Source organism: Halichoerus grypus, chromosome 7 (genome assembly GCF_964656455.1).
Source record: "Halichoerus grypus chromosome 7, mHalGry1.hap1.1, whole genome shotgun sequence".
Classification (NCBI taxonomy): Eukaryota; Metazoa; Chordata; class Mammalia; order Carnivora; family Phocidae; genus Halichoerus; species Halichoerus grypus.
The window spans coordinates 153,694,460-153,707,908 of record NC_135718.1 but is presented as its reverse complement, the minus strand read 5'-3'; the positions used below and the strand labels follow the sequence as shown (position 1 = coordinate 153,707,908).

The 13,449-nt window shown below is 65.0% G+C and overlaps 1 protein-coding gene across 1 annotated transcript; it reads left to right on the top strand.

Moving 5' to 3' along the window:
* Window positions 1–795: 795 nt before the first annotated feature.
* On the top strand, window positions 796–11,891 carry LRRC71 (leucine rich repeat containing 71). Its single transcript, XM_036118312.2, has 15 exons — window positions 796–955; window positions 4,248–4,397; window positions 4,733–4,858; window positions 4,937–5,012; window positions 5,219–5,296; window positions 6,975–7,043; window positions 7,243–7,402; window positions 7,502–7,585; window positions 7,652–7,741; window positions 8,176–8,325; window positions 8,481–8,574; window positions 8,878–8,966; window positions 10,162–10,273; window positions 10,543–10,664; window positions 10,860–11,891. The coding sequence occupies exons 1-15, from the start codon at window positions 796–798 to the stop codon at window positions 10,977–10,979; spliced, it is 1,680 nt and encodes a 559-aa protein (XP_035974205.1). The 3' UTR covers window positions 10,980–11,891.
* Window positions 11,892–13,449: the final 1,558 nt, after the last annotated feature.

Genomic DNA, 13,449 nt, shown 5'->3' with positions numbered 1-13,449 from the left:
CAGGAGGGAGAACCCCAGAAAGTGCATCTGCCCCCACCGACTCTCCCTGCCTAGATCCCTCCGACTGCCGCGATCCCTAACATGCTCCCGGCTTTCCAGAGCGCCGCTTCCCGGGTGGATTTGGAGGGCCCCTGGCCCCGCTCCTCCCTCGCGCTCGCTCCTTGGCTCCGCCCCCGGCCGTGGCTCTGCGGCTCTCCCAGGCTCCCCCGCCCCGCCCCGGCTTTGGCTCCGCCTCCGGGTCCCCCCACCCCGGCTGTGGCTCCGCCCCCGGCCGTGGCTCTGCGGCTCTCCCAGGCTCCCCCGCCCCGCCCCGGCTTTGGCTCCGCCTCCGGGTCCCCCAACCCGGCTGTGGCTCCGCCCCCGGCCGTGGCTCTGCGGCTCTCCCAGGCTCCCCCGCCCCGCCCCGGCTTTGGCTCCGCCTCCGGGTCCCCCCACCCCGGCTGTGGCTCCGCCCCCGGCTGTGGTTCTGCGGCGCTCCCAGGCCCCCCCGCCCCCCTCTCCCGGCTGTGGCTCCGCCCTCGGCTGTGGCTCCGCCCCCGGGCTCGCAGCCCTCGGCTGTGGCTCTGCGGCGCCCCCGGGTGGCCCCGCGCGCTCTGCGGTTGCTCCCGCCGGCCAGCCCGCCGCGCACGGTTGTCGTGGAGAGGGACGCGGAGGCGACGCCACTGCGGGCGGGGCGGGCAGTGGCCGCGGAGGAGAGACCCCCGGTTCGGCCGTCGCCTGGGCGAGCCCCCACGGAGTCCTGTGTCGCCTCCTCGCCCGGTGAGCCGTCCCAGAGTCGCTGCGGACCGCGCCGGCATGTCGGGCGAGGCGAGTGCGCCCGGGGCCTCCCCCAGGGCCCCGCGTCCCGGGACCCAGAAGTCGTCCGGCGCAGTGACCAAGAAGGGGGATCGCGGGGCCAAGGAGAGGCCGGCCACCGTCCTGCAGCCGGTGGGCGAGGAGGAGCCCAAGAACCCTGGTAGGCGGGCGGCGGGGCTCCGCGTGCGCTCGGCTTTGCCAGGGCGGGTGGGCGCCGTCCTGCTGCCGGGCGCTGCACTGGTCGTGCGGGAAGACGCTCTGGTGGGCGCGACAGCCGAGCGGGGGAATCGTGGCATCTCTGGTGCTAAGGAGCGTTGTGTTCAGCAAGTGCACGTACCCAGCTCCTGGCACATGGCGGGGTGTTCTGCGTGCTAACCGTTATTAGCAGTGTGGCCTCGGGCACCCTCCTTCTCTGTAGTACGGGGATGTGAGGAGCGGTGGAGTGGACCGTGGGGAAGTGTTCTGTAAACTGCGATTCCTTTGTTCCTCCACAAGCATACGTTGTGCACCTGTGTGACCAGCTCTCTACTCCATCTCGGAATACAAACCCCAGTACTCCCAGCCCAGCTCCTGGAACTCAGCTTGGCAGATGTTTGAATCGAACTTGATCCTAGAGAACCCACACTGTGGTTTGGGATGGTGACAAATGCGATAAGATGTGATAAGATGTATGAGAGAAGAGGGCCCACGGAGTGATAGGAGGTCGCGGGGGAGTGGAGTGGAGGAGAGAACCCACCAGGAGGTGACTTTGAGTTTCACTCACTCATTCATCCAACAATTACTTTTTGGATACGGAGAGAATACGCACACAGTCCTTTCACGTTTTCTGGGAAAAGAAAACCACGGCACAGTACAAGTAAGCGTGTGGCTCTGTGTGTTGCAGGTGACAGAACCCCAACCCAAACAGATGATACATGAAGGGGACTTTACTGGAATTGGAATTTATTATTATTATTTTTTTAAGTAGGCTCCACACCCAACAAAGGGCTCAAACTCATGACCCTGAGATAGAGAGTCACATGCTCTACCAACTGAGCCAGCCAGGAGCCCCTTTGGGAAGGCTTCTGGATTCAAATCCATCTGCTTTGAGAGGGACAGGGGCTTGCTGTCCCTGGACTCATGGGAAACAGACTTGGGGGGAGGCTCTGATTGTCAGACCATGGACAGGTGCCAGTCCCCACCCACCGCTCTGTATGGACAATGGCGTGGAAGCGGAGAGAATGAGGCAGGGAGGTGGAGTATGAGGCGTTTCAACAGGCCAGATGGGTAGTTGGAATTGAGCGGTGAGGGAAAATGGATTAGGCTTCCTGGAAAAATACTTCCAAGTAGAAGTAATAAGAATTGGTGGTCTTGGCTGGGGTGGAAAGAGAAGGACATAGCAAGAAGAATTCCCAGGTTCCAGGAGGCGGGCTGAGGTGCCATTCAACGCAGACAGGAAAGCCTGGAGGAAGGGCGTGTGAGAGAAGACCTCCGAGGGGGTATGTCGGCTGGACAGCTGGACACTTGGGTCGGGAGCCCTCGAGAGAGGGCAGGGCTAGAGATGTCACTTTGGGAGCTGCTGATATCTGGGTGTATTTAAGGCCTGGGAAGGAAAGAGATCCCGTGGGGCAGGAGGGAGTGTAACCAGAGGGCGCAGAGCACTCAGGACCCAGCCTAGAGCTGTTAGGGGAGGCGCAGCAGGCAGCTAAGTGCAGTCGGCCGGCCGACAGGTGGGAGAGAATGGGGGTGACCACTGCCCGGGGCGCTGCGCAGGGCAGCACGGCGGTCAGGGCGGCGCTGTGTGCAGCGCGGCAGGTGCAGGGCTCAGAGCGTGATGGCGGCAGCAGGAAGGTTTTAGGAAGGTTTACGGGTTTAGAGGAAATCCCATCTGCTGGCTTCTGTTTCTCGAGAAGTGCAAAGGCAAGGTCAGTAGTGAGAGTGGGGAGGGAGCGTGCGAGGCGGGGAGCAGGAGCAAGGCCCTTCCGGAGCGGCGCGGTACCCCAGGTAACCGCTCGCCAAAGCGCAGACGCCGAGCGAGTCGGGCGGGCGGCAAGGTTCAGGCAGGCAGCGCGCTTCTGGAGCCGCGGCGGCCGTCGGGGTGCTGGCCGGGAGCTCTGGCATGGCCGGGAGCTTGTTAGAAATGCAACTCCCCAGACTGCACCGGGTCGGTGGAATCAGGGTCCCTGCGGGGGGCGGGGATCTGACTGGGGGGGCAGGAAACTGACTGGTTCTCCTGGTTGTTCAAGTTTGAGAAGGTCTGTTGTGGAGAAAGGTGGCGTGGGTGAAGCGGGAAGGGTGGAGGGGCTCCCGCAGCAGGGGGAGCAGCGCCTGCGGGCAGGCCGTGTGCCCAGCGCAGCTGGGCGACGGGGTTCTGCCGGGGCCTGTCCAGGGAGCTAACATGTCCTGTGTGCCGCGCTCCGCCTGATGGCTGGGCCCACGAGGAACGTACCTCTCGCTCCTCTGCCACGAGAACCCTCCAACCTCTCTTGTCTTGTCCCCACGAACGCCGAGCCCCTGTGCTTCCAGCCATCTCCTGCCTGCGGGCAGGCTCCTGCTGCCCCTGGGTCGGCCTGCAGCCCCGGCGGCCGGGCGCGGTGACGGTGCTGTGGGGGCTCCGGGCTGCCCGGCCCTTGGAAGAGCAGGCTGGGGCCAGGCCAACCCTTCTGCCTGCAGATTCCCCCAGGGGCCGGGGACACGCCTCCCCGTCTCCAGGAGCCGCTCCTTCCTGGGATGCCCCTGGGGAAGCAGAAGGAGCAGGGGCCTCCGGGGACTCACTCAGGTCTGCACATCCCTCGGGGTGCGATGTGGCGGGCGCCTGTCTGAATTAGTGGAACTCTTGAATGAAGTGTATTTCTAAAGCATTTAGAACAGTGCGGGGCAGGAGTAAGTGCTATATACCGGTTTGCCGAGTAAATAAAAGCCGGAGGCTCTGCGGGAGCTCGGCGTCCAGGTGGGGTGCGGGGGGGAGGGGGGCTGGGACTGGAGAGGTGCTCCCGGGTTCCTGCCTTTGCTCACAGCAGGCCTGGGCTTCTCCCCCACCCCGCCCCGCCCCGTGACCCCGGGCCGTCCCAGCGAACCAGGGGCACGGGAGGAGGCTGGGCGGGGGACACTGTGGGAGGTGCAGGCCCCCGGGGGGCCGGCCGCGGAGGGGAAGCGGCCTTGACCGGTGGCTGGCTGCAGGCGCCCGCACAGAGGTTAGGCGCCCCGGGTTGTGTGCATCCTGCGCCCTCTGGCCCCCCTTTCTTCGGGGTCTGGATTTCCCGCTGTTTGCTCTCAAGTGTTCTCAGCTGCGGGTCTTTACAACGCATTTTACGTTTAAAAAATGGTTGTAAGGACGTGCTCCTTGGAGGAGGGGTCCCAAGCCCCCGGCGGGTGAGCCCGGGGACGCGGGACCCCGCAGGCGCCCGCTGCTCTCTGCTGCCCCCCAGTGGCGGCCTCGGGCACAGCCGCCGTACCCTCCCGCCGCCCCGCAGAGGAGTACCAGTGCACCGGGGTCCTCGAGACGGATTTCGCGGAGCTCTGCACGCGCTCCGGCTACACCGACTTCCCCAAAGTTGTCCCCCGGCCTCGTCCGCACCCAGCCTTCGTCCCCTCCGCCTCGATGTCGGAAAAGACCACCTTAGGTGAGTGCCAGAGGAGCCCCGGGGGTGCCTGCCAGGGTCGCCTGCCAGGGTCGCCTGGTGCTACCAAGCCTCCCATCGCAAGGCGGGCCGAAAGGCTGGGGCGCAGGGCAGTGTGTGCGGCCGCGAGGGGAGGGTTCAAAGTCGGGGGGGTGGAGGTGGGTGAGTCTCCCGCCTTCCTTCCCAAACCCCAGCCCACCCCGGCCTGGCCCAAGAAGCAGCACCCCCAGGCTGGGGCCGCCCCCCCACAGTGAGCGGTACTCCCCTGCGGCTGCCCCCAGGCGGGTGGCTCTGCTTCCTCCCTCCTCACCCCGTCTCCTCGCACCCCTGCCTCCTAGATGATCAGCGCCTGTCGGGGTCCTGCAGCCTCAACAGTCTGGAGAGCAAATACGTGTTCTTCCGGCCCACCATCCAGGTGGAGCTGGAGCCCGAGGACAAGGCGGTGAAGGAAATCTACATCCGTGGTGAGCCCCGCCGGGCCCCCAGCCCCGCTGCCCCCCACCCAGGCCTGAGGCGCCTTCCTCCTCCTCCTCCTCCCGCAGGTTGGAAGGTCGAGGAGCGGATCTTGGGTATCTTCTCTAAATGTCTGCCTCCGCTCAGCCAGCTGCAGGCCATCAAGTGAGGGGACACAGGGCTGGGGAAGGCAGAAGGCTGGTGTGGGGCCGGGGGGAGCTGGTGGGCTCTGGTGGCTTGGGGGAGAGAACTGAAGGGGCCCGGAGACCCCGGGACTGTGGGGGGTGGGGCATGAGGGAGGGTGTGGCTGGAGGGGCCTCCGAGGGAAGGAGGTGAGGCTCCAGCTGGGTTTCTCTACCTTCCAAGTCCAGCTTGTGGAAGGTGGGCCTGACCGATAAGACCCTGACCACCTTCATTGCCCTCCTGCCTCTCTGCGCATCCACGCTCAGGTCAGAGAGGCGAGTGGGGAGTGGGGAGGGCCCTGGCAGGGTGAGTAGTTGGGGGACGAGAGTGGCATCCCTGCTGAGGGGTGTGTTGGTTTTGAAGCTCCAGTCTGACCAGAAGAAGCAGGTCCCTTTGCTGCCACACCAGGGCCTAGAGAGCCTGGCCTTCGGCCCTGTCCCTCCTTGCCTCTCCCCCAGTCCCACCACCATCCACTCTCTCCCTGGAGGTTTTCCCTTGTGCCGGCTGCCTGGGGCCTGCCGCTGGACTGGGGGCTGGTCAGGATCAGGCAGTCCCGAGAGGGAGAGGAAGGATTTAGGACAGACACTGCAGGCCTGCGTGGGCACCGTGGCGGCGGGGACTGCGGGCAGAGCAGTGCCACCCCATTTCATGGGTGTAGGACAGGGAGACAGCAAGGCTGCCTGGAGGAGGTGGTGCTGAGCTGAGCTGTGAAGGAGGAAGAGGAGGGGGCAGGAGCTCCTTCCCGAGGCTCCCCCAGCAGCCTTGACTTACCCTGCCTCACAGAACACACCGCCGGTGGTTCACATGCCTGGCCCACCTGCCCCAGTGGGTGGGATGGACGGCTGCCCAGGGCCGGGGTGGTGTCCTCAACACTCTTCATATAGAACACCGTGAAACATAACTTGTGTCCATCGTGGGAATTTGAAACAAATTAGCCAGCAGAAACAAAACTGTAGAATTCATTTTAAGATACAAAAATAGGGGCTCAGGGGCCTGGGTGGCTCAGTCGGTTAGACGTCTGCCTTCGGCTTAGGTTATGATCCCAGGGTCCTGGGTTGGAGCCCCACATCGGGCTCCCTGCTCCGCGGGGAGCCTGCTTCTCCCTCTGCCGCTCCCCCTGCTTGTGCTCTCTCTTTCCCTCTTTCTCTCTGTCAAATAAATAAAATCTTAAAAAAAATAAGATACAAAAATAAGTCAGATCAACATAATCAAATAATTTAAAATGAATGTAATCAGCTTTAGGTGAAAGATGAACCAACACGAAAGGTTGAGCATTGATACTAAATATTGGGAGAATATTTTTAAGTAGTGGAATTTCTAGCCATTAGTTCAGTTTTTGTTGTGACTTGGAAAAGGTCCTCTGTTCCTCCTGCCTCACAAATTCCCTCTCAGGGTAGTGGCTTGAAGAACCACCATTTCTTTTCTCCGGGTGTGAGATAAATCCGGGTGCAGCTGAGCTGGGGGCCGCCAGCTCGGGGGGGGGGGCTCTTGGCTGGGGATGGTGTCACCTGGTCATCTGGCTGGGCTGCAGCTTCTGCCCCCGAGCTGCGCGCGCGGCCCCTGACCGGCTGCCCGTGGGTAGCCCAGCGCATGCCCCGGAGCCCCTACTGCGGAGGCCGCAGCCCTTTGGAACTTGAACTTAGAAGGGACGTCTCACCACTTTTGCCATATCCCATTCCATCAGAAGGGAGTCACTAGGTCCAGCCACCCTCCGGGGCAGGAAGTGGTGGTCACAGGGGTCCTCACTGAGGCCACGTCACCACAGGCCCCTGTCGCTGGGGAGTGACCCAGCCACACTTCTGTCCCATATAACTTTCTCTGTTGGAAGGCCATCCTTTGACTCTGTTTCCACGCTGCACCTAGAGACCCACACCTCCTCTCTGACCCCTTCCCTCCCGGGGCCTCAGTGGTGCCTCCTGGTTCTCGGACCTTCCCCGTCCACAGGAAGGTGTCTCTGGAGGGCAACCCGCTGCCCGAGCAGTCCTATCACAAGCTCATGGCGCTGGACAGCACGTGAGACTGCTTTTTCTCGCCCCCTTTCTCTGCGCCTGTTCCCCAGTCCAGGTCAGCCCTAGTCCACCCTTCCCTGCCCTCCACCACCTGCCCACGGACCCTCGGTTCCTACCCCTCCACCCTCAGAGGTCAGGCCCTCCGGAGAGGCGAGCCCCGACCCCGCGTTGCTAGCGAGCCTGCTCTCCCCCCACACGCGCAGCATCTCGCACTTGTCCCTGCGGAACAACAACATCGACGACCACGGGGCGCAGCTGCTGGGCCAGGCTCTGTCCACACTGCACAGCTGCAACCGGACCCTGGTCTCGCTCAACCTGGGCTTCAACCACATCGGGGACGCGGGCGCTGGCTACATCGCGGATGTGTGTGTCTGGCGGGGACCCGGAGCGGGGAGCGGGGATCCGGGGAGCGGGGCAGCCGCCGCAGGGCTCACACACGCCGCCGCCCCGCCCCCGCCCCAGGGCCTCCGGCTGAACCGCGCCCTGCTCTGGCTGTCCCTGGCGCACAACCGCATCCAGGACCAGGGCGCCCTGAAGCTGGCCGAGGTGGGTGCGGCGGCGGGGAGGGTGCCGGGGTCCGCCACTGGGGTCTGACCCGGCCACTCGCCCCAGGTCCTGCGCCCCTTCGAGCTGACACACACTGAGGTGGTGGAGCGCCGCCGCCTCCTGCTGGAGAAGGGGTCTCAGGAGCGCTCGCGATCGGTGAGCCCCGCAGCCCCCCGCCTGTCCTAAGCCGGCCCCTCCGTGCAGGCCTAGCAGGCACCGAGCTTGTCCCCGGGCGGCAGTGTGTGGGGCAAGGGGAAGGATAGAGTTCGAGCCCGAGCAGACCGGCCACAGCCCCGGAGCTCGGGCTGTTGGCTCAGCTGCGGAATGGCGGCTTCCTGGGGCTGCCGGGAGGACTGACGCTGAACTCATGTAATGCACCTGGAGCCGTGAAAGGGTCCTGCTGCTTCCCTCCCAGCGTGAGAGTCTGAGCCCCCACCCCAGCGTCCCCCCGTCCCCAACAGCAATGTCGCGTTTGGGCAGGGAGATGGGGTGGGGGTGCTGTCAGTCCAGCCAGGCATGAGGCTCCCCTCACTCCTCCTTGAGGAAGGGGTTCTGGCTGCTTCTTCCATCCCCTCCCTTTGTGAGCACAGCCCTCCTCCTCCCGACACGGGGACTCCAAAGCAGAGCGCGAGAAGAACCCCCTGATGGGGGTCAGCAATGCTGCACTGGCCGAAAAGTCAGACAAGACGCCCACAACGAAGACCCCGAAAGGCCTGGGCAAGAAAAAGGAGAAGTCAGGGGTAGGGGTGCTGCGAGCCATGGCCCGCAGTGGGGAAGCTTCCGTGGAGCGCAGGCGGGGAGGAGAGAGGGGGCCTGGGGGCCAGAGCTGGCCGTTCCCACAGCGAGCAGGGCTTCCCCGGCGAGCAGGGCTCTCGTGTCTCCTTGCACTCCACAGAACGGGGTGAAGAAAGAGGAGAAGTCAGGGTCAGGGCAGTCACCCACACAGGGGACCCCCAAGAAAGAAGACGCCACCAAGGTGGGCAAGGGAAGTAAGTGTCGCCGCCCACCGGTGGCCCCTCCTTGCTGTCAGGGAAGGAAGAGCAGTGGGCTGGACGCGGGGCCCGTCCTCCTGGTGCTGGCCTCTCTGGCCGTGTTTCCTTCCATTGGCGAGCCCCCCATCCTGCCCTGTGTCCCCGGCCTGGACCCCCGTGGCACCGCCCTCAGGGAAGGGACCCAGCCACAGAGTTCTGTTCCTGTTGGGCCTGATCCCAAGGTTTGAGGCCCGTTCCCTCTGGGCCCTGGGCGGTATGGCCCGGCCCCGCAGTGCATCCTGGCTCATCTCCCTGCTCCAGAGGTCACCATCCCCGAGCAGAAGCCGAGCAAAGGAAAGGGGCCTAAGACCGGGAACAAAGAGAAGCGCAGCTTCCTGCTGGAGTCCGAGGTAGGCTAGGGGAGCGGGGGTGGGGGTGGTGGAGGTGGGGGTTGGAGGGGGGGATGGGGAGGGGGAAGGAGGCGGGCACGGTGGGGGGTGTGGTGGCGGCAGCCGCGCCTTCCCTGCAGCCCCTCCTGGGGGGGTCTCTCCTGCTTCCATTCGTGTCCTATCATCCACGCATGCCCCCCCATCCCCGCCGGGCTCGCTGGGCTGGGGGGCCGTAGGAGCTCAGTGCTCACCTTTCCCTGTTGTCTCAACTCTCCCCATGCCCCGGGCCGCCAGTCACTTCCCCAGCTCTCCTCCGCTGGTGCGCTCCCCCTTCCTCCTCACCCCTGTCAGCAGCCCCCCAGGAAGGCAGGGCGTCTTTAGGGTCCTGGTGCCGCCCCACCTGTGCAAGGCTCCTGGAGACCGTCTCTCTTTTGCTACGAGAGCCTGCCTTCCCCCTTCCACCTCTGACCGGGCTTGCACCTTGCTCCGAACCTTCCCGACTGCTGAGCCCGCAGCGCCCACCCGCCCCCGCCCTCAGCGGCCCCAGGGTCTGTGTCCTCACCTTCTGTCTCAGTCAGGAGCCGGCCGCCCCAGGCAGGGAGGGGCCTCTCCTCTTGGGAGTCTTCTCTGCCTCCAACAACTTACCAAAGAGGAAGGTCACGGGGAGAGGGGCTGGGGGGGCTGCCTTACAAACAACTTTTTTTTAATTAAGTAATCTCTATGCCCAGTGTGGGGCTCAGACTCACAACCCTCAGGTCCTAGTGGCAGGTTCCCCCCCAGCAGCCAGGCGCCCCCCTGGGGTTTGCTTTGCCGGGCCTGACCCCTGCCCTCCTTGCTCTCGCTCTTGGCGAGGAAAACCCCAACGGCACATGCTCGGCACATGCTCGCTGCTTCGCGCTTTGGCTCTGGCCGGTTCCTCGGCCTGGACCGCCTTCCTCCTCCTCCTCCTCCTCTGCAATAAGGACCCCAGGCCCCGCCGGCCTGGGAGCACAGGCACCTGCTCCCGGAGGCTGTTCTGGGCTGTGGGCCTCCTCCGGGCTGCACGGACCCTGGCTTCTCTGGGGCGGGGCGGGGGGGCGTTGCGTCACTCTGGCTCCCGGCTCACTTTCCAGGGTTGCTTCTGGGCGGTGCCCGCTCATCTCTGTCCCTGCAGCACTGAGGACAGAGAGCGCACGGCGCCCCTGGGCTCGGCTGCAGCCTTCTCCTGCTTTAGCAGCTGGTTGCCGAGCCGTCAGAGGTGGTTAGCCCCCTCCTGGAGCCTGTGGAGCACCGAGAGGGGAAAGTGTTCATGCCCGGGAACAAGGTCCTTTTGCACCTCAACCTCATCCGTATGTTTGCCGAGCACCCCTGTCGTCCTCCCCCAAGGCCACCTGGGCCCCGTGTAGCTGGGGGTGGGCAGCCCCGACTCCATGGAGCAGAACATGGTTGCGCCCCGGCTGGGCATCGTGAGGGTGGAGGCCGTCCCGCACAGGGCTTGGGGTGAGAGCAGGTCAGGCGAGAGAGACGCGGGAGGGAGGACAGAGGCAGGGAGGCCAGAGGGGGAGTCAGAGGAGTGAGGGGCAGGGGCGGGGGGCCACCTGGGCGCTCCCCCCACCAGGAAACCGCATCACCGAGGTGGGGTTGGAGGGCTTCCTGGCCACCGTGCAGCACCAGGCCCAGTTCTCCAAGTCCAGGAGCGCGGCCAAGGGCCCCGTGGGGCTGCTGTGCCTGTCACTGGCGGTGAGTCAGTCCCCTGCTCCCAAGCAGGTCTGGGGGCTCCCTCATGCCTTTCCCACAACCACCTCCACCACTCTTGCTGCCGGACCAGCAGCGATGTCCCCCTGCCCCGCCCCACCCTGTCCCATCAAACTGTCTCTTCCCAGAGGACTGATCCTTATCCCTTTGTCGTCTGTCACCTTCCTTTCCCTCCTTCAGAAAAACTGCTTCTCCCCGCAATGTCCCCCGTACACCATGATCCAGGAGCTGATGCTGCCAAGGGACCCCATCAGTAAGGCCAAGCCCAGGGAGGAGGAGACCACGGCTTCCTCCACCTAGCCCCCTCCCCCTTCTTCGGCAGCAGCTCTGCTCCCTGTGTGGTGGGCTGGCCTCCCTGGGGCAGAGCTCCGGTCGTTAACAAAGTCTATCATCGCTGTACTTTCCCCCTTGCGGTTGTCTGAACACTGTTCCAGAACTACACGGAATGTTTGGACTGAGTCTGTTCATGTCACGCGGCCTGAAATGGCTGAAGGGCTTCGCAGCTCTGCTGGGGATGCAATTGGGCCCTCGGGCGGGGGCAGCCGGGGCTGGGGGGCGGCACCACGCTCCCGCCTTCTCCCTGCCTCCTCGGCCCCGCTGCTTGCTCTCTGCCTGAGCTCCCTGGAGGACAGGGGACGCGCCAGGGTGCGTGTTCAGCCTTTGGTCCAGAGGCAGGCGACGGGCAGACTGGGCTTGTAAACCACCCGCACAGGCCCGGTGGAGGGGGCATGGGTGGGGTCGACGGTGGGGCTCGGGCTCCACCATTCCAGGCACCCACTTCTTCTGCGTCTCCCTGTTGGGCCCAGGCATCTGGTCACTTCGGAGGAGACGGGGACTCAGCTAAGGAATGCAGAATTGGTAGGCTACTTCGGAGAGGGGAGAGGGTGCGAAGTCTCTCCGCATCGGCGGAGTGAAGGCCAAGCACCATGAAGCCCAATACCTTCGCCCCAAATGTTGGCAGTTTGAACCCAGGGATGCCCCGGTGGCAGGTGGGCTGGAGGAGCCTGGAGAGCGGGGGCCTCCCCTGAGATCACCTATGGACGGGGCCCAAGGAGTATGGGGCTGGCCTCTGGAGAGTTTCCAGAAGCGTCCCTTCTGCCCTAGCATATCCTCTCGGCCCATGGAGATCTGCTCTCCCTACCCCAAACTCCTGCTCTGCGGGGCTCAGCGGCTCTGCGGGGCTCAGCGAGGCTCTGCGGGGCTCAGCGAGGCTCAGCGAGGCCCTGCAAGGCTTTGCGGGGCTCAGCGAGGCTCAGTGAGGCTCTGCGAGGCTCTGCGGGGCTCTGCAGGGCTCAGAGAGGCTCAGCGAGGCTCTGCGGGGCTCAGCGGCTCTGCGGGGCTCAGAGGGGCTCTGCGAAGCTCTGCGGGGCTCAGCGAGGCTCAGCGAGGCCCTGCAAGGCTTTGCGGGGCTCAGCGAGGCTCAGTGAGGCTCTGCGAGGCTCTGCGGGGCTCAGAGAGGCTCAGCGAGGCTCTGCGGGGCTCAGCGGCTCTGCGGGGCTCAGAGGGGCTCTGCGAAGCTCTGCGGGGCTCAGCGAGGCCCAGCGAGGCCCTGCAAGGCTTTGCGGGGCTCAGCGAGGCTCAGCGAGGCTCTGCGAGGCTCTGCAGGGCTCAGAGGGGCTCAGCGAGGCTCTGCGGGGCTCTGCAGGGCTCAGAGGGGCTCTGCGAAGCTCTGCGGGGCTCAGCGAGGCTCTGCGAGGCTCTGCAGGGCTCAGAGGGGCTCTGCGAAGCTCTGCGGGGCTCAGAGGGGCTCAGCGAGGCTCTGCGGGGCTCAGCAAGGCTCAGCGAGGCCCTGCAAGGCTTTGCGGGGCTCAGCGAGGCTCAGTGAGGCTCTGCGAGGCTCTGCAGGGCTCAGAGGGGCTCAGCGAGGCTCTGCGGGGCTCTGCAGGGCTCAGAGGGGCTCAGCGAGGCTCTGCGAGGCTCTGCAGGGCTCAGAGGGGCTCTGCGAAGCTCTGCGGGGCTCAGAGGGGCTCAGCGAGGCTCTGCGGGGCTCAGGCCTCTCTGTGCCTCTGAGCACCAGGCTGCTGAGGAACGTGGGTCGGCCCCCCCCAGCACACTGCAGGCCCCTGGGGGGAGTGCCCGTGACTCTAGGCCTGTGGGGTTGGCACGTGGCACGTGCTAGGTCTGGGATGGAGCACGAGATGGAGCTGAAGGGAGTCTGTCCCCTGGTCCATCAATGAAGGCAGAGGAGCAGGAGGTCTGGGGGACGCGGCTTCTGGGGGAGCCATCAGGGCTGGTGGGACGGAGTGGAGGCTGAGGCCAGTGAGGACCGGCCAGGCCTCTGACATGGCCCTCCCCGTTTTGTCTTTAAAGTCCTGGGGCTCTGGGGGCACCTGGGTGGCTCAGTCATTGGGCGTCTGCCTTCGGCTCGGGTCATGGTCCCAGGGTCCTGGGATTGAGCCCCGCGTCGGGCTCCCTGCTCCACGGGAAGCCTGCTTCTCCCTCTCCCACTCCCCCTGCTTGTGTTCCCTCTCTCGCTGTGTCTCTGTCAAATAAATAAATAAAATCTTTAAAAAAAAAAAAAAAAGTCCCGGGGCTCATGGAAGGCAGCTGCTGAGGTCCCCCGACTCTGGGTCCACTGCCTGTTTCGATGGCGTGGGTTCTGTGTCTTTTCCCACTTTGGCCGTGGGGCCGTGTAACCTAGTCTGCCCGACGGCGGCTCGGTGAGCACGCGTCAGACGACAGGAGCTCTGGGGGGGGTCTCTGGCCACAGCGGGGCCCGGGGGCTTGATGTCAGGGGTGGGGGCTGCCTTCTGTGTCCTCCATGCAATCC

Coding starts and splice junctions, on each gene's coding strand:
- LRRC71 (XM_036118312.2), top strand. CDS start 796: ATGTCGGGCGAGGCGAGTGCGCCCGGGGCCTCCCCCAGGGCCCCGCGT. Junction 5,013..5,218: donor AGCCAGCTGCAGGCCATCAA/GTGAGGGGACAC, acceptor TTCCAAGTCCAG/CTTGTGGAAGGTGGGCCTGA. Junction 10,665..10,859: donor TGCTGTGCCTGTCACTGGCG/GTGAGTCAGTCC, acceptor TCCCTCCTTCAG/AAAAACTGCTTCTCCCCGCA.